This window comes from Hylaeus anthracinus, unplaced genomic scaffold, assembly GCF_026225885.1.
Source record: "Hylaeus anthracinus isolate JK02 unplaced genomic scaffold, UHH_iyHylAnth1.0_haploid 11982, whole genome shotgun sequence".
Lineage (NCBI taxonomy): Eukaryota > Metazoa > Arthropoda > Insecta > Hymenoptera > Colletidae > Hylaeus > Hylaeus anthracinus.
In genome coordinates, this window is record NW_026534330.1 from 6,068,436 (window position 1) to 6,089,582 (window position 21,147).

General features: G+C 39.6%; 2 protein-coding genes across 2 annotated transcripts in view; both read right to left on the reverse strand.

Moving 5' to 3' along the window:
- The window catches only part of LOC128886345 (neuronal acetylcholine receptor subunit alpha-7-like), a 454,660-nt gene that overhangs the window by 279,055 nt on the left and 154,458 nt on the right, over positions 1-21,147 (reverse strand). The window lies entirely within an intron of this gene.
- LOC128886357 (zinc finger CCCH domain-containing protein 13) overlaps positions 1-21,147 on the reverse strand; it is a 179,052-nt gene that overhangs the window by 92,227 nt on the left and 65,678 nt on the right. Inside the window, exon 3 of the mRNA XM_054141166.1 lies at positions 17,081-17,156. Coding sequence (XP_053997141.1) covers positions 17,081-17,156 — 76 coding nt within the window. The remainder of the gene's footprint in view (positions 1-17,080; positions 17,157-21,147) is intronic.

The following is a 21,147-nucleotide window of genomic DNA, read 5'->3' on the forward strand; positions in this document are numbered from 1 at the left end:
GCTCTGCATTATCGACAGGGTAAACTGCATTATCGACTGGTACCCTACATTACCGACTGGTAACCTACATTACCGACAGAGCAATCTGTATTATGGACTTTTACCGACAGAGTACTCTGTCTTATCATTTGTGTGCTCTCGATTACCAATGTTTACACACCATCTCTGTCTAACCAACCCAGTATCGAGGTTGCGAAACCTTGGTAAGGGAGCATTTCGCTGTGAACGCGCAAAAGAAAAGAATATTTTTAATCATTTTTTTTTATCGGGAACTATTGCATAAAGTTTAACGAATGTTTTTTTCCCTTAAAGGTATGATTGAGGAAAGGAAATAAAAAGGGAAGAGCGAAAGGAAGGAAGTACTTTTGTCTCAAGGATAACAAAAGGAGGAACATATTCTTTGGTACAAACTGATAAACAAACAAATAAAAGAATATTTTTATATTTATTTTCCCAGGTTTATTGATCTACGAAGAGAATAAGAGTCCAAGTCATCTCTGAAATCGCGCCGACTTTAATCTCTACGCCTGAAAATGTTCCGCGGCGAATTTATCGGTTCGCATAATCACGTCTGCGAAGGGAGCCGGCTGCCATTGGAAGACGCTTTAAACTCGCTAAAAGGACGAAGAATCAAAATCGTTTTCCCGTCAAATTACCGACTATATTCGACGTTAAACCACTCGACTTCTCTGCCAAGCTTAATCGCTCAAGGGTCCGCGTAGTGAAAAAAGAAAAAAAAATGGTATTTTACGGAGGAACGAAGGGAGTCGGAAGAGAAACGCCCAGACCTCGAAACCGTCAAGGATAATATTTAAAGATTATTCCCTCCTAACTGGGAAAGAAGTGGGTACTGTTTCGATCCGTTAATATCGTTCAACCAATAAATTAGATTAAAACGAATCCATACAAGATGTCAGTATAAATGTCATTTTATTTTATTTTTCTGTGCCTTCGATGGGCAGTGATAAAACAACAGAATTCTGAAGGACAACTGATACATATATTATTTCAGTGCATAACTAAAGTAGATACTTTTGAATACGTGTTCACTATAATTTGTATTCAGGATTTATTGCAATATACAATTGATGATTCATAATTCAGAAAATTGAATTATTTATGTCAAGAAAACATCCTAATGATATTTTATACGCGCGTTACAATTCCAAAATTCTCCATGGCCTCGAGTTTTTCATAACACGGTTCAGCAGTTTGTCAAACGAGAAAATTGCACTTTATGATGAAGAAACTTTGGTATTTGACAAGTTAATAGCTTCTTTGTGAACAAGAACGACAGACAGGCAATGTTGAGTCAAGAATTTTTTATTATGGGTTGCGCAGGAACAAGCGTGTTCTCTCAAGAGAAAATTATAACGAAATTAATTTCTACCATTTAATAATATTTCATCGCTAACAATCCATAAATAAATGTCACCGATGAAATCCGAAGGCATGATTTATTTCTATAACAGGCAACACTAAGTCGGAAGAATAAGACAGTATTCTTTTATTAGTTAGAATTAATGCAATTAGTTAGAATTAATGCAATTTTGCAAAGAATAATACTATAAAACGATGCAAGCAAGAAGTAAATATAAATAAATATATTCCTTTTGGTACATCGTTAAAAAATCAATCGTTGTCCTCAGTGTCAAATCATATCCATTCTCTGAACTCGCAAAAGTAGTGGTTTCGCTTAACGCGATCGAGACAGGAACGAATGTTTCCACGAAACTAAATTCACAGTCGGTTAAACGACCCTCTGCAACGTTCAATTCGCTTAACATCATTTAGGGGGCACGTGACAAAGGGCGTCACGTCGACAGAGCAGATTTAATAAGAGAGACGAGCGACGAAACGAGAACAACAACAATTATTCGAATTAAACAAATTTTCATGAAATTGTGCGAACAAAGGACCGGGGAATACCTTCCGTGGCTTTATCATAATGTGGCCCGAGTATTAAGCGTTCACGGCGAAAGGAAGACAGGGCCAAAGCGTTCTTCAAAAAGAGCTTTCGCGTTTCATAAATATGCGGTGAAAGCAATCATCGGACGAGACGAACGAACAAAGGATCCATTCGCCACTTTACGCGTCGTTCGAGCGGGTCATTGTCACGAGGAAGCTTGTTTCGCGAGCTTTTGACAACTCGGGAGGGATGAAAGTCACCATACAACGACGAATTCATTTAGATTAGTTCCACTAAATCAGCTCATGCGATTCCAACGGAATTCGCACGACATTTAATTAGCTAGAAGAAGATTTTCTCTGCCAATAATAGAAAAGGTAGACAAAACTGACCATGGGTCTCAAATGTTTAAAATATACCATTAGGCTTTTTGACTTGGAAGTTCCATAAAAAATAAATTCATAAAAATTACAAATGGTGCTATTTCTCTTCGTAATTAGCATAACAGATATTCATGAATTAAAGTATACATATTCACTCTTAATTATATTTCAAGATTATTGACACTGAACAATGCATACATTGCAACAATGCATCATTTTCGTGTTTTTCTTCTATAATCTTAGTGGATCTTTTAGAACTGTAGACATTATAGCCTTGGAAATCCTGTATCGGTTTCAATTTTAGGGATATCTATGAATATTTTACTATAATTTTTGTATTATACTCCTTTTCGACAAATACAGTATTTTCCACGTTTATTTCTAGTACCTAAACCTTCCAAGATTTGGTCTCATCGTGTTTACGTTCCATTCCATATAGAATGTACCTACATGTACCCTTAATGATTCTTTCATATAATGGTATAATTGTCCATGTTCGCCTTGATATTCGCGCCATTCCCACGACTACTGGCGCATTTACGCGAATGGAATCTCCTGCGAGGAAGCAGCACAATAGGGAAAAGACTGGGACGGGAAAATATTTGAATTGTCTGGCGCGCCGATGGACGTTCCAAACGAATACCTAATTACAATTTAATTAGTCGTCGAGTCTTCTATATATCGGTCAAGAAGTAGAAGTTTCCGAAGAGAAAGAAACATCGTCGCGTCCACCGAATCCCAGTAATTAAATGTTAATTTGCTAAGCATCCGCGCGTCCCTGCTTCGGTTCAATTAAACGAACCGAATGTATCAATTAACAGCCGTCGTTCGACGACGTACTGCAAATAGAGAAGAACGAAATCGATCTGCCGTGACAGAGGCCACGCAAATGAAAATACGTTTCTTTCTTCCTCGATTCTGTAATCCGAATCAGACAGCAGCGCCGGGGTGCGTTTAACGATCCCGAATCACAAAGGAAACCATTTTCAAAGAGAAACTTAAAATCGTACGGTAATTAAATAGCTCGGGCGAGAAGAAGAAGGCGTAATGGAGCCGCGAAAATAATGAAAATTTCTACAACTTTGATTCATTATTATGCGGAACTTCGAGTGGGTTTAGAGAGAACACCGAATATTTCAAATGTATTATAATCTCAGCTTTGAATTCAACTTTATTAATTAAAAGGAATTCTTTCCTGCTGAGATGTGACATGATAATATTAATTTCTCGATTTTATCTCATAGACCCTTATTTTAGGACTATTTTAACATAATTAGAATATCCCATTTGAAGCATTTCATTAATTTTTACCAAATTCTAATTAAATTCTAATAATTTGAATTCGACGTAATCGAGTATAGTGACATGATCCAGAAATGATGACCAACAGAAGCGTGAACGTGCAAAGTGACTCCCCAAGTGGCTTCGGTTGATTTCCAAAGAACTTTTATCACGAATCCCGTCAGCTTCGTGAAATATTTTAATTAAACTGGAGTGTATAAATAGGTAAAACATGTCAAACATTACATATGATACAAAATTTTCCCATGGTAAAACTATTTTTATTAGTAAGGATTTAATAGAATTGAAGAAGCACGAATACTTCTGTGAGTTACTTTAATTCGAGGCCCAAAAGGGAAAAGTACGGAAAGCATTATACCTAGCGTGATTCCTAGCAACAATGCAACATTGCCAAGAAGAGATAATACGTATTTCGCAAAAATAGCTCTTTGTGTCAAAAGGGAAACGTCGAATGAAATCAAAAGCTCCAATTTCTTTCATCTCGCGGGGATGAGACCCAGATATGGCACGAATCTTCCGCCTCTTCTCGCAATGAAAAAGGCCACTTGGAAGTGTTCACCGACCGAAAATAATTGAATCCTCACTACTTATTGGTTACTTTCGAACCCTTTGTGGAAACGTGCTGCCACTCCGGGGTTACCACCCCTTAGCATTCGATTGCCTCAGACAACGAACAAACACTAGAGTGAGTATAACGAACGAGCGTTGAAATATTGTCACATGAAAGCGACAGAGAGGACATCTCCACTGCTAAACCAACCAAAACTATTCCTCTAGCCAGCGCGAGCCGTTCGGACAAACTCGTCGATTGATAACACAATTTTGTCTTATATTCCAGCGTTTCTCGCAAACTTCATTCCGCAGACCTTTGGGAGTTTGTGGAGATTCGTGAATTCTCAGAAGAAAATAGTTTATTGTATGTTAGATTCAAAAGATGATCTTTGCCCATTTCTATTGTTAATTAATATAAACGGTCAGTTGTCTGGTCACCAGGAATAAGAATATCAAACAAGTGACAGTGTTCTAAATTCACAGTAGCTTAATAGATTGGAACAAGTAAAATCGCGAATGTTAATTAATTTATTTGTTTGTTATGAGATCATTTTACTTACAGATTAAAAAGTCTATAGAGGACTCATGCAAGTACTTGAATCGAATACAAATTTTTCATAGGTAAATAATGACAGTTTTAGAATGTATTAGAAGAATAATTATTATAATTCTACACCAGTGAATATAAAAGAGGTGTTCTCTTATTGAGAGGATGATAAAAAACAGTATCATATCCGATGTGAATGCTTCACGTTGATAAAAATTACATCTAAATAGTTTTAAATCGTAAACACAGAATCTCCACATGCATTGGCCTCCATAACGAAATTGTCGAGAAAATAAGGGCAGATGCACGATGGAGAAAGGAGGAGCCGATAATGGAAAAAAGGTACAAAACATTTTTCCAGTCTACACGATCGAAAAGGTAGAATTATTTATGCTCTTTAACTTTCTTCAAAATCGAGCATAATAGAATCTATAATGGCGCATCTTGGCATCCCTTTGGACGTTCTTGAATCTTTTAAAGCGACTGATTGCTTTTACATTTCACCCTCGTACGTTCACCCTCCCGATTCGGATAAATACTTCGTCGATAACGGTAGCTGACACTTGGCCATTTTTCGGGCCGATGGTCGGGGAAATGTCGCGTGGAGATCCCGAAAAATTCAGACATTTGAAATAGGATAAGAGTGTTCCTAGGAAATTTTTTGATTTACCTACAACTTTTCAGCAACACTGAAACATTGCATTATTATGTTTTAATGCAAGAAAAAAAAGAAGTAGTTGTTACGAGAAGAAGATGAGAAAGAAGAATCTAAATCTAAATTATTTAAAATAATGAATTCTTTTATTTATAATAAAATCTTATAATAAAACATTCTTTTTTTTCAATATTGAGACTCAGAGTTAAGACTCTTCATTTTCAGTTAAACTTTTATTTCCAATAAGTTGTAATAAAAATGCACCACACAGTAATTCATAACTAAACTCCTTCCATAAATACAGAACAGTAACTTTTTTCCAATCATTACGGAGGTATTAAGGATAATTTGGAAAGCTTCTACAAACTCTCTTAAGTATCATTTGTAAACTTTTGATCAGGAATGACAAATGAATCGTCTTACTTTGCCACTACTCCTCTCTTGTTTCTGCGTCCACCCTTCTAGCTTCCACAAGCTCTGGAGAAATACTTCTGGGGAGACTGTAGTCAATATTTCACTCTCATTTTAAGAGCTCGTTTCCAGAAGAAAATCACTTTTAATTATGTTTACTCCACCTAGTCAATTCATCAGAGGGCAAACATGCCAAATAAAATAGGAGCATTAATTAATGTATTCAGTTCTTCAATTTGCATTCCTTTTATAATATTAAACTCGATAATATCATTATAATAAAAGTACTATTTAATACTCTTATTTGCACTTACGAAACAATGTCAATATCGAGGCTAATTCCCCACGAAAAGAAGAAATGAATTTCACCTGATAGTAATAACGGAGCAACGAGTGAGACTTTCACATAATACCATCAAAGACTTAATCTAGCCCAACGGTTTAGGAATCTGCTTCAATTTCGGTTGATCGCAAATACCTTACATATTCGTATCCACATTCATCATCCAACTCGCATACCGGGTGTGCTAATGGAACCATTACGGAAACCGATTCCACACACGTTTGTAGATCGATCACTACCGACTAATCACAGCATCCTCGTCTACCAGCGATTCTAATTAAGTCTATGAGAGCTGCGGACCCCTATCATCAGCGCGTACAATGTTCGATAAATACCTGAACTTCAGCGTGCGCATTCTTTCGAATTTATTGTTACGCAAGGGACGATACCTTCATTCCTACTATCGATCTAGATAAAATTACTTCGAATACAATGAAGAAATGAGTAGTATCCAAGTTTCGTAAAAGAAATTTTAACATTGTCTAGTAATCTCTATAGTTTTTTATCATTACTAATGTGATATTAAAAAAAAAACTATTAATAAAATATATTCGCTAATGCAACATGTACATATCGGAACATAAATGATATAATTGACATTAATAGATTCGCAACTTTTATTAAATATTTACTATTTAGGAAGTGTACACATACTTCTGAGCGGGGGTGGGAGATCAGAATTTTGTTCATAACAAAGTTTGCTAATAAAAATTTGAAATAGTTTGGCGCTAACTTCGCGATTTAAAATCAATTAAAACTCGTACTTATTTCGAGCAGAATAACTCGTCCCTGGATACTGCATCGAATCACCCAGCAACAACAATGCTTCGAAACTCCCACCCAACTTAAAAAAAAAAAAAAAGAAAAAGAAAAATGGAACATAGTAAGCCAGAGGTAGGAAATCACCTCATTATAAAAACTAGGCCAGATTCGCATCACCAGACACGAGGATCCGCGCGATTCCCAGGAAATCAACGCCACTCAACGGTGATTCAGGAAACCGACCGAAACAAGATATCTCAATAACTAATTATGAGCAAACAGACCAGCCTTGTACCAACCACCCTCCTCGAGGAAAGTATCCAACAAGCGAAACTCTCGAAAACACTTATCCAGCTTCCCGTCTGCGGGATATCCCTTGTACCGCGAACAAACGAGATTTATCATAAGCAGACAAGTTCGCGGATAAATCTCGAGGCGAGCAGAGGAGGCCGAAGGAGTTGCGTGGGTGAGAAAGAAGAACGGATAACGGCGAAGTCGAAGAAAAAAGTGTATGGGGAAAGGGTGGTTCTGAAGGGGATGGCAGCCGTAGAATGTAATTTGGAAAGTTTTCTCGTTAAATTGCGCGAAACGCGCGCGGTACGCGACCACGGGACGCTGAACGTCCGCGGACAGAGGCAAAGTGAATGCCCGGCGTCGAGGACAATGACGAGGGCACCGACTGATTTTAATTATGGAATCCGCGCAGGTAAAACGCTCAATTTTCCCATCATCCCTCCAGTCTTTGACCCTCTTTTCCGATCCACCTGGCCCTCTCGGCAATTTCAATCGAATCTACTCGCAAACCAACCCTGGCGCGCTCGCCACCCTCTCCTAGACCCAGCGCTATCGATTTCCACTCGAATCGAGCGAGATATCGGATAGCGTCGAGTTACCGATTCGTCGGTGTTCGTGGAACAACAAACGGCCACGTGTGGTCGGATCTCGAGGACTTTTCCGTGTTTCTCGTAACGCGGCGACGGAGAAAAGGGGACGGTAGGGCTGGGAACGACAGTCCTGACAGGGTATCGCGACGTGGTTTCGACCATGTAGCCGTAGCGGTTGCCGAACTTTTTGGAAGGTGCCCTTGGAAAAGGAAAAACAATCTCTGCGCACGATTGTCCCAATACTTTGCGGTTGGACGGCAGGATGAGCTGGGATTCACAGTACTCGAACGTGACTGTTTAGTTGACGACGGTTTTTCGTACGGATTTGACACTTTGTTTGGAGGGAGTTATCGTGTAATCACTTGTAGGCAAAGAGGCATACTCAAACTCAGGTAAGGGTGAGGTGACGAGGTCGAGGTCCGGGGATGACTAGCAAGGATGAAATTACCTATCAGCTAACGAAGGAAGGAATTTGGAATGTTTGCTGCTGGAGTTTAATTTGAGATGTTTGACGAATTATGAGAAGGCAGTGTTATCTTAAACAATTGTAAAACCAATACAGATTATGTTAGCATACAATAGATGTTAGATTAACCGACTCGAGACCAGGGATCTTTTAAATATCATTGTTTGTTTGTATTTGATATTTAGAACAATGAAAATGTTTGAATGGTGAGAGATGTTATTGTAGATATGTTTCATATCAATTAAATTATGACACACGCTATGTGGTGTTCAAACAAATTAAATTATGATACACTTATTAACTATTGGGTCTTCAGAACATATCTACATATTCAAAAACGAAAAACACATGTAAAGAGGAAGGCTATATGTATCTCCATAAAAACAGTATAAATTGGGGAATAAAAATTAGAAAATAATCGATTAAAGGGAAGTCGATCCCCAAACAAGTTTGCTTTAAAGTATGACAAGAGGAGCGTCAAGAATGGATGACTCTTCTAATTCTATCGAAGCGGCTCAGGAAATTAAATTTGCGTAGAGGGTGTGCCCTGCAATTAGAAGGAACTATACCTCGTGTTTCGTTAACGATAGAAAAAAAGAGCAGAGAAAAAAGTTGAACGGTGTAACGTGCACCTTTCTATGGCCTCACTTTTTCATCGGTGTAGTGATGCATCTGCAAAGTGCAGGCGCACTTTTTTTTTTAATGGAACCGAATATACTTTCTAGGTGGATCGATTCTTCTCGTTATTTTGCTGTATAAAAGTGTTAACAGGAATGGTTTAAAAACTGAATGATTCGAAAAATATGATACTGAATAATTATTAATTAAATATTATATCGTTTAAATAATCGCATACGAGAGTCAAAACCAGAATTGGTGATTACAGCAGGATCGAGTCACTTATCGCGCGTATACATAACTGGTGTACGACTTCGGAGTCGTGTAGGGTCGAAACGGTCCGTTTCTCCGACGAATCCTGGAGGATGCTGAAACGAACACAATGCGTATCGAGGACTCCCATGGCCAGCGTTATTCCCGAATGGGGGAATTGCGTCGAGACTCGAGCTCAGCCGCAAGGTAGATGGGGATCGGAGGAGTCAGGTAGATGTCAGAACCAGATACAACAGTTAACACCGGGAAACACCAAAACCGTAATTACTGCGGCCCGTAAAACAGCGAAACTGACTTTTCTATCTTTCTCGACCCTCGCCCTTCTTGTTCGGCCACCTCTCCACCCGTTTTAACCGCCTGTTCTCGTCCAAGCGCGACCAATCTCGTTTCTATCCCTGTCACGCGGGTCACCTGCCTCGCTTGCCACGATTTTCCGGCTGGAAGTTTTACACACTCGCTGTACACACTTTTTCTGGACGAGCCGCGTGTCCAGCAATGCTAGGAAACTGGTAGACTGGTAATTTGGAACGGTGGCCGTGCCGTTACTTCGGATTCGCTCGCGTACTAAACGGTTTCACGCTGTGACCGGTGGATCGGTCGCAGCGATAAATGGATTCTTTCGACCTTTTGATCGTTTCCAAAGGTTCTCGAAGTACCCTGCCAATTCGGAGACTGTCTCCCTTCACCCTTTACCGGTTGTCATGGTTCCTTCGGATGGATAGGTCCCTTGGGCGTTGGAAGCAGACCTCTGGGTTATTTGTACATATTTATTTGGGACGATGTATACTGGGTAAAGATCTTGGTAGCGAATGAAGAAAATTATGGAAGGAATTTATGTTTATGAAATTTCTATGGATGTGACTTATGTAAACAAAAGAGAGGAATGTGATGCAGTATGAAATTGAAATAAAAGCACTCCTTGGTTGATCAGTATGGTTCTTTGCTGTGGTGACTAAGAGTAGACATACGACCAGAATAGTAGAAAACCTTCGGTGACTGAGAGTAGACATACGACCGCAAAGGATCAAATATTCCAAGCTAGACGCGAAAAATTCGCAAAAACCTAAACGAAAAATGATATTGCAAGGAAATATCCCTCAGATTACTATTCAAGAGCAACCATCAGCATATAGCTTTGCCTTGCGAAACCACACGTGAAACGACGAGTGCGAGATGTCTTCAAAAAGTATCGGAGCCGCGAAGAAGCCGACCATTCAGAGAATTTAATGAGCTCCTTAACGGAACCTCCTATGCGTGCCCGCGTGCGGTTCAATCGTTACAACCGCAAGCGAAAAAAATTCCGCAATAAATGCCACCGTCGCGAGGCAGATATCAACGAATGATCCGAATTCAAGGAGACTCGACGACGATCGGGAGGGTTCTCAAAGTGGCTCAACGACTCGTTATAAATTGTCGTCGACTGCTCCGTCTTGGATTCCCGAGGAACGCGACGTAATGGCGCGGAGGAGGACATCGAAGGGTTGGGAATCCTCCATCGCGAAGTTCCTTCCGACTGGTAATGGAAGGAACGGAACGAATTAATTCCGTAAGGACGAAAACTCGAGGACAAAGGCGAGATGCAGGATTCAAAGGACGCAATTGGATTCGAGAGCCCGATGCGAACGGGGGACGCTTACACAGGGCTATCCCTGCTATTCCGCTGATACAGTAGCAAGAATCCTCGTGCCTCTCCCTCCCGCGACGCCCTTTTCCACTTCGTCGTCGCCTATTCGCGAGGAGAAAGTTTGACACTCCTCTCGTGTTTCGTGAATTCTTTCCTTTATGAGTTTCACGTCACTTCTGTGCAATTATTTGAACATTGTGAGTTCCCCAGATCGTGTACATATTTTATTTGCATATCGGAATAATTATTTATTCTTATTACTACGAGGAGATAGAACGTGGTAATCACATTTTTTTTTTTATAGGCTGACGGAAGATAATTGATGGAAAATAAGAGAATTTTAGGAATTTCTTTTTTTTTTAGACATTACCGTCATTTGACTGAAGGGAGCCAAACAACTCACGGATCCTTTCTTGCATTAACAGCGAGGATCGATACTAGCATAAACCGCTTCTGACAAAACGCCTTCTAATTAATACCCTCTGAAATATCGCTGTTCGCAAGAACCGCCTAATGATTTCCTTGACTGCCAGCCGAGGAAAAAGGACCGAAACGAAATCACTCCGCAAAGACAAAAACGAGTCACGGTTCAAAGCACTTAATTGGATCCGCGAGAAACTGACTATTCCACCGCGTGTCGACTTTACGATCGTTCTTTCGCGCGCCCCGAGAATTTCGGGAATTACGATTAAGAGCTTGCGAAACAAGGTTGGAAACTGCGAAGTGGATGCTCCACATTTTGCATAATTTATCGCAATCTCGTGGAATGCGTTTCGAGTAAGAAGCCAAGTTGGGGAACTACGGAAGGGAGGAGAAAGACTTAGGTGTGCGACGCGTTGAATAAACCAGAGTGCTAAAAAAGTCATCAGGATTGTGCGAAGCTCTTCGTGTACTTATTTTTTCAGCATTCGATCGCGTCGCTAATCTAATTTTAATACACCGTGTGTTTGGTAAAATTCTCCATGATATATAACATTATAATATACAACCTTTTGAATTATAGATGAAATTGAACGCAAACCATTTTTCATATTTTTACATTATCAATGCTAGCAATGTTAGGCAACTTATATTATTTCAACCAACCAAACATCAGAAGTACTTATTGCATTAATACTTATCTATAGTGAAAAATAGCTCGGACAGTTTACTGTCTTTTTCTCAGACCTGTTTCTATCACACAATTTAATTAAAGAGAATTAATTTAGAAAGTATTATAAGAGACAACACAGGAAACTGAGGAAAATATTTTCAACGATGAATCCGATATTCTTCTACTTTTTGTTCAAGAAATCTAACTTTCCACTTAATTGTAAGGTCAACTTCCTTCTCAGAAAACTAACAGTAGAAAGAAAGTTAACGCGATTTAAGAATTAATTTACCACGAAGCTGTGGGGAGTAAAAGTCCCCAACGGGAGAAAATTCTTTTGCTTCGAAGGGAATTCATGTTTGCTACGAAACTTCAATCAATTTCAAACAAAATGAAACCATTTTTATTCGGCAATATTCAGTAGCTGAATATATTTATAGATCCAAGTAGTGCAATAACATTCATTCAGATTTTCCCCCAATCTGCAGTCAACACAAATTTCGCAACCCTCTATTCAACGGTCAGCATCAATTTCCAGGCGTGAAACCGTCGATATTTTTGGCTGATGTCAGCTAGGTCTTGAATCCCGACCTTGTGTTTCTGATATTTCGCCCTATACACACATTTTCACCCTTTCTCCAACCTCTCGCCTTCCCTCCTATCCGAATCCTGCAACAGTGTTTCCCTTTTCCCCCATTTTCTCTCGTTTGTCTCATCAGCGCCCCTTTAAACTCTTTTTCCCTATTCAAACGTGTTCACTTTCCCTATTTAGTCTTTTCACTTATTTCTGTAGGAGTGGGAATGTGTGCGTGTGCGTGAGAGAGGAAGAGAGAGAGAGAGAGAGAGCGTTAACTATAGGATAGGTATAAGGATATTGTAACGTAGCTTTAGTTTAGTTTAATTTATGACCTGGCCACTTGGGCTGATGTTGTCCAGGCGCGCCTCGGCGAGGCCGCCTAGAACAACGTTTCCCTGCCTGGAAAAAACCCTGGGTAGTGTTTAACTTTAAGGGGAGGTAGAAAAAGAAGCGTTGGAGACAGATTGAGTCGAGCAGTCGAAGGGTAATGACGGCGCGAGTAGACGTAGAGCGGATCGTCGAGCGGACTCTGTTCATTTTAGTTTCATTAATAGTTAAGTTAGTATTTTATAAATAAAGTAACATATAATAAATCCTACATTTCGTTACGTTTTTCTACCTTCTGTTTAACATCAACATTTTTCTACGTTCTACTCTTTTTCCAGAATCACGAAAAAAATGTTAGAGTCAATGTTAGAATTAATTTTCTTGGTCCTGTACATTTTTCGTGTGCTTCGCGTTATTTAATGTAATTGAATTTTATGCAATACAACTCTATACGTAATTGACTTAAAAATTACAAAATTTGCGTGAATTTAAATAATTGGTATATCTATTGACAGCGCAAAATAAAATTACTTATGAGTTCCTGAGATTTATTATCGAGAGAAGTTAATTATTTCATATTAAAAATAGACCCACATGTACATATATGTTTAATTAACAACTTATTTTTAACAATGTCCTGAATTAAAATGAGTTTGAGCTTGTGTTCGTTCCAAACAAAGTAATTCCTCCCTAAAGTGGCGAATATCTCCTTTAACCCGTTGATTATACATTAACTTTTACGTTCACTGGGTATTGTTTGCAAACATTATCGATACTCTAACCGCACATATATTGCACTTGTTCTACTCTCCAGCGCCTCCTCCGGTTTCCTTTTAAAGCACCCTCGAGTACCATAAACAGCGTATAAATATGCCTTTATCGGTTTCTGTCTTCCTTCATGTGTTGCACTATTCCCTCCATTCTTCTACTCTTGAAACACTATCTCCCTTAATTTTTACTGTTTCTCACCTGGGCATGTCATAAGTCTGTTGCAGGTGTTTTTTGGTTTGAGAAGGATGAATTTATTGCTTCGAAAAGTCTAATGACTACATTTATCAATGAGTGCACATCTGAGCATAAACGTGTCATTATTTATTAAAAATTAGCAATGATATAGATCCTTATATTTTTTAATGTATGCCAAGGCAAGAGACTGTCTCCTATTTCAATAATACAAGTAATTTATATGGATTTTAGAACAACTCTAAATAAAACGAACATTTCACTATTATAGTTTTCTATTAAAATATTTGTGTTTCAGCTACCTGGGATGTACTCTTTCCCAAAACAGTATTATAACATTTTTTAAGGAAAAAAAACAATTCGTATACCAACTCATCCGTACCGTTCATATTTTCGTTTTTAAACTTCGCTATTACCCTTATCTTCCATGGAAGCCTACACCCTACTGATTCCTACAGTAACATTTAAATAAACTTCCTCTTTCGATACATCGTTTAATTTCATTCGCACAAAAAACGAAGCCTACAATTACAATAATTCTTCCACCCCGTCCCGCCACGTTCCTCCTCAACAATTAAAATTGCCTGCCACGCATTTCATTATTCTTTCCACCGCCGTTTTTCTTTATCTCCCCATCCAAATCCATTTTGCTCTTTGTTTCTGTACATTCCTCTCCTACCCTAACGCTCGCGTCCACCCCCGTACAGTGTCTCCGCGCGCCTCCCTTCGCTAATCCTATGCTCACAACTCCCCCTCTTCCCAGCATCCATCTCGCCCTCTCGTTCGCCCCTTCACTTTCTCTCTCCGGGGTCTCTCCCTTTCGCGATCGCTCGGAAACGCCATAGACATTCCCAACCCAGCGAACCGTCCACCCCCGACAGTCGGGCAGGGTGCAAGCATCACCTCTCGACCGGCGCGGCGGCGCGATTCCACGTGTGCGCTTTCACCGTGACAAAGCCAGATTTAAGCTCCGCTTACGAGTCGGAGCTTTCCAGCTGGCTCCGAATGCGCCGGGGTCCGTTCGCCGCGCGCGCGTTGCTCTATAACGATTTTCCTCTCCCTGACGTTTCGTTATCAGCTATAATAGACTGCGTTTCGCGGCAGCGAGCCCCGCACGGAGATTTAGAGAGACGACCGTGATGTTCCTGCGGACATCGAACCATGGGGAGAAAAAATACCACCCAATAACCGTCCTTTGTGCGAGTCAGCGAGGCAGTCGACTCGAGGACTTGGCAAACATTTTCCAACAAGTGCTAATCGGGATGCGAAACTAACTAATCCTCGCGTTTAATCTTTAAGGTTCTATAGTTGATGGTTAAGTTATATCTAGGTTGGTAGTCGACTCTATCTTCGAATTTTTCTTTTCATTTTTTTCATGTCAGGGGAATCTTAGGAGAAGTTGATGCTTTTATTTGGCAGTGGACGATTAAGGTAATATTGAAGAGAAATTTTATGATAGTTATTATTGTATTAGGTGCGTGAATATTTCTTTATGATTCATGTATTCTCTATTTTATTTGCGAATGTACACTTGTTCCAAGATTAATCTCACCTGAGATAGTGAAATGTCAAGTTTGAGCCAAGCGCGATGCATGCAGTTTCTCTTCGTTGCACTCTTGGAAACAGGAACGGTTTCAAGGCCAGTAGGTTAATTCGCGAAAAGGATCGATCATCGTGGCTGTGGAGAAAGAAAGTAACGCGAAGAAGACGACGAGGATTAATAAAAATGGAATAAGGTTGTAAAAAATGCAAACGTTAAAAATATCCAAATGTGGAACTGGTAGTAATTGACAGCAAGTTATTGCCAGTGAAACAATATTTTGACAACGCTTTTATTTTAATGTTTTAAAGTCTCAAAAGTAAGTATAATGAAAGTACGTGTCCAAATAAGGAAGCTAATCGCGAAAAGTATTTAACTAAAACCGAAGACAAGAATATAAAATATAATCACATTATTATAACATATGTTGACGGACTATTACACTATTTAATTAACAAAAATATGATTTCCTTTTCATGACTTACCATGTTTACCAACAGTATATTTCACACGTAATGTAAAACACAAACTGCTACTAACTACTGTTCAGAAGTTCCACCGAATTGAGACGCGATCTAAACACAAAGCAGTTAGCCCTATGTTGATGACCAATTACTAGTATAACTTCGTCAGGTGAAATTGAATTAATTACAACACGATTCTCTTCAAAAGCTAATGAGCAACTACGCAAGGTAATTAACCGGTATTGAATCAAATTGTTAAAGTCAAACCATGCGCGAGCGAAATTACTCGATGATCCTTAGTTCCATGAGCTCGCAAGCGGCTAATAATTTTGTTTCGGTCCATCAACATCGCCAACAAAAGAAAATAGTTTGGGAACTTGATTGAAGGGGCAACTGGAATGGTAGTGCGGATAAATCTTGTGTACTTGTCTCACAAATAGCGACAGGCATGGAATTCGATGAAACGAAACCAAACGATCCATACAAAAGCTTTTCATGACTCTTCCCTTTATCTAGCGGCGTAACATTCCTGTCACTGAGTATGAAGCTTGCCCAATCACCAGAGGTATAAAAACCGATAAGACGACTTCATTCATATAATGTCCAATTCACACCCCGTTCATAAATATGTGGACACATTCCACGTTCAGTGAATAGTCACACCGTGAATTATTGCTAAAAAATTGTTCGTTACCATATTCTGTTTCGAATGTATATTTGATAACATTTAATAATATGAAAGTTTCGAATTTGTTCAGTGTACCGTTTTACTAGCGTCATGGGTCATTTCTCGACTTGCGAATCATAAATTCTCCGCCACCGAACTAAACGAGACCACTCGATAGTCGCAAATTCGATAAACTCGCAAGGAATGAAACTATCGCTCCGGTCGATCGGCGTCGTTGACGAAGAGAAATAGTTTAAGAGCTCGATTGAATGAGCAACCATAAAGGTGGGGGGGTGACAGTCCGGGATAGACCCTGTTTACGCATCCCTACGAAAAAGAGACGGACGTGGAATTCGATGGGGGAAAAAGACCAATCGATCGTCGCTGAAAAGGTCGAAGGGAACGAAAGAAAAAGGGCGAATACGTACGGTGACAGACACGCGGAAGAACAAGAGAGAAAGAATGAAATAGATGCTTGACACCCCTCCGGTGTGCAATTCTGACGAGCTGGCAATTCGATCCTGAAACAGGACCCAGGAGACGGCATAAAGCTCACTCCAGGCTCGTTTGTTCTTTCTTTCTTCATTTTAACTCCCCCACCAACAACGGCCACGACACTTCACGATCGTTCGTCCGTTGCTACTTGTCTCGCGATCGTCTCTTTCGTTTTGTCCCCGGGCGTCTCTTAGCGTCGCTCTTAAAGATTCAATTTAATTCACTCACCGTGAAGGGCCTTCAAATATGCCTTGCCGGCGTTGATCAGCTGCCTCGCGCCTGGATTGAACTTATCCAAGATGTTCTGTAATCATCAAAATAGTACGTGTTCAAAAATCAGCCCTTATTGCACTAATTTTAAGGAGTAATAGACATTTAATTATAAAACTTTTAAGCGAAGATAATGGTGTTGTGTGTCACTTTTTTTAAATATTGTGTGAAAGGGAGTAGTGTTCTACATAATTATAAGAGTTTAATGTGCACAATAAAGTATTTCATTTGAATTCGTACGTCAAGAGGTGGAGGAAGCAAGGGGATGAAAATGTAGATAATCTACAGTTTTCAGGAAATGGTAGCTACAAATTATTGCATTCAAGTTTACAATTGGGTAGTTTCCTCGACGCGTAGTGGAAAATTATTGCAATTCTTCTGGGAAAGTTCTGCGGAGTATGAAAAATGGTTTTATGGAACAACATCGTTTAAAAACTTGGATGCAAATTCAGGATTCGCTGCCTAAACTGCGCATGAAGAAATATTGGAAACATTTCATTGAAAATAAAAACAAATGAGTGAAATACGAATTCAAAATTTGAAATTAACAATTTATAAAGAAACGATTCATTAATACAAGACAAATTGATTAAATCCTGTCATCATTCTGCTAATAAAATACGCGATTAATTACAACAATACAATATGCGAAGTAATAAACAATTTTCACAGTGCATCTAGTTAAAATCCTCTTATTACCACCGCGTTTATTCAGACAAGAATGGCTATCTACTCTTTTGTAACTGTGTCTCTTTAGGCCTAGCCAAACACATCTTCGTCAGGCCTTGATCGATGGTTGCCCGTACTGGCGAGTGTTAACAAGCATGAGCTAATCAAATTACATCATTACGACGAATTAGATTCCTATGCATGAACACACGTTAGCCTTCGGTCTTGGAATGCGGTCTGTAACGTATGTAACGTATTCTACAATCTGTCGAAGAATTACCTATTTGCCACCTGAAAACGTTGTCCTTGAGAATTCAAACCGGTTTGCAACACCAGTTTTCGATATAGTTGGACTATACATTATTGATAATAGATCTACATCTACATCAGTTTTTAAATAATAAATTTAGTTAATGAAATTCTGCAAGAAATTAATTATGAAACTCGTAGATGATCAGTAGATACTAGCAATACCTGTTGAAGCAAACATATTTCAAGCTATAATACTGACTGTATCTTCACTTCTTGAACAGTTTTCAAATTGATCAAGAAATGAAAGGGAAACCATGTACTACATATCAAGAGAAATATAAATCCAATCACCTGGGAAGATATTGTTTCTTCTTGAAGAAGTTAGTGAATAAACAATCAAACTCTGATTAAATTTAATATTGACATGGTATTGAAAATTCTTTGTGAATAGTATCCTTCAAAAAGAACGTAAATGTATTCGATAAAATTCTACATATATTCTACAAAAGAAATTGTTGACATGCCCTGCACATGTACTTGATTTTTCCTAGGCTGTTTGCCCTCGATAAAAATTGTCTCCCAGAACACGACAGCGTAGAGAACGTCAGATTCCCAACCGACGTCAATTCACCGGGAAACAATTCTCCATGGTTAAATTCGGAACCCAAATATCAGACTCTCCAGCGCGCTTTCGACAACTTCGCCGTCGAGATCGTCCCGTCTTCGACCGTCAGAAGTGGATGATACCAGCAAACCGAGCTGAAAAGTAAATCGAAACAATGTCACCGGAAACTTGTGGCTAGTTGATAGCGGACAGATAGCCGAATAAACAGGATTCTCCTGAAGGACACCGGAAGACGAATAACGAGAGATGAGCTGCTGCTAGCTATCACGAGAACGTGTACGAACGCCTGCGGCATTCCAGCTTTGAGGACGAACCTCGTCGTCTTCCTGCGTCTATCTCTTCCTGCAACTTCTCTTCCTCGCCCCCTACATGCTCTCCTTTCACCCAGCGTTCAAGGCGACGCCTTTTAGCTACCTACGGTAACCCAGACCAGCGTTTCCCAATCTGGACACCTTGGAGGATGGAACAATTTATTAATATTTTATTCGAAGCTTGGAGTTCTTCTATTTGTGTTTTATGGAGTTGTCCTAGCTTGGAGCAACTGGAAATCGGTGCATCTTCATTATTTTATGGTCAAACATCAACGGTAGATGTTTTCCTAAACGTTGAGTATTCTTTTATGTGGTCAATTAGGGCGTTCTCCAGTTGTATTGTAGATTATAGTATAGGTGGCACAAGTGTGGTTCCGGTTGCAACATAGGTGGCGCTTGTCATGCTCAAATGAACGACCCTCTCATTCTTGGCGTAGAGAGCTCCCACAGAAATATCTCTTAATTAAGGAAAAATTGAAATTTGAAAAACTCTGTTTTAGAGACTATTCGATAACTAAAAACTGAAAACGTATACTCATTTCGAATTTGTTCTTGAATCTATCTTAGGGTTTCACAAGTTTAAGGAAAATGGTGTTTGAGAAACACTGCCCTAGAGATTGCTCGGTATCTCAGGACTTTAGGACAACGAGGAGCGTGTTTTGCGAAGCTGGCGAGGGAGTTGGGCGACGGCGGTGACGAGGGGCGTTCAACGCCCAAAAACATCGAAATTCTGGCGGCTAATAAGATCTCGAACAATTTGCGACGATGCCACTGATCTCCCGTGACATCCATCATCCGTTGTCGCTACACTTCTTCCCCGAGGTGGTAAAGGAACCAACCGGGCCAGAAGAATGTTAATAACAGGCTGCACCGTGCCGTGAGTAATGAGCCGTGTACTCGAAAAGTGGAGCGACCCAGGCGATGGAACAAACAGGTTCGCGGAATTTCGGTCCTTCGTTGAAAGGAAGTCAAACGACTTCCGTGGAGCAGTTACGATAGTCGTTCATGGTGATTGGTCAATATTCTAGGTTGAGGAATCAATCATCTTTAGAATTATTTAGGTACATTTGATTGCCTGAAAAGTCCATGTCGATTTTTGGTAGGTAATACAGTTCTTAAAAGGTGGAAAAATTGATCAACAAAATGGTACATACGTAACTCGATAAATATATATAAAAATTCAAATGTGCCCTTGAATTTTTCTTAAAAATTGGCACGAACTTTCTAAACCACCCAATATTAAATGAATAATAGTAGGTAGTGAGTGGACAGGTACACAAAACAGAACAATTTATCTATGGTTCTTTATGAACCTTGTATAATTGCAAATAAAGAAAAAATGAAAAGACCTGCTCATGTGTTTATACATATAAAACTTCTTTCTAAAAAGTCTGCAAAATTAATACATATAAAATTACTGTTCATAAATTAAGTAATCACTACTATTATCAATAAGTCCCTGTCACCAAGAAATTACCCCTTGCCATTGGTAGGTCGGCCGTCACTTTAAGAAATTCATTAATTATGAATAGATTAAGTGATAAGAAGCAAGAACTGACGTGAGACTAAATGACGACTCGATGTTCGACTGAAAATAGCGCAAAACGATCTGACACTCACCGTGAAAGCAACCAGTAGAAACTCGTCGGTACAATTCAAACTTGAAATCAGATTCCGGAAGCCAGTAGAGCTCTCGGAGTTCAAAGAACGACGCGAATGTGACCCTGGCATGAGCCAGATAATGGTACGTATCCCCCTCCTACGAAATAACGAGTCATATTACTTCACAGTACGGGAAGTGTCTTTGCTTATCCCCGTTATGTAATTTGGCCGGAAACGGGGTAACGAGAACGGCGGTGTGGTCAAAGGGCTAACTGAACTTGCGTGACTAGTCCCTATGGTGCGTCGATGCTGACTTGAATTCGAAATTCCCGTACCGTCAGGGATCGTAGCCGAAACACACGGTGCCCAGATCGCTCGAATTCACTGAACTATGTCCACTGCATTATGCCACGATATCCCGTAGGGCATTATGCTTCTCAGGGTGACGTGGAATTTGGGTAATGAAGCTCGCATAGCAAAAAGGAGCCGGAACTAATTATTACCGAACGAACATACGTCCACTGCTGTTCGAATAGTTCTCGATTTCTCTGAGATCAGAACAGCAG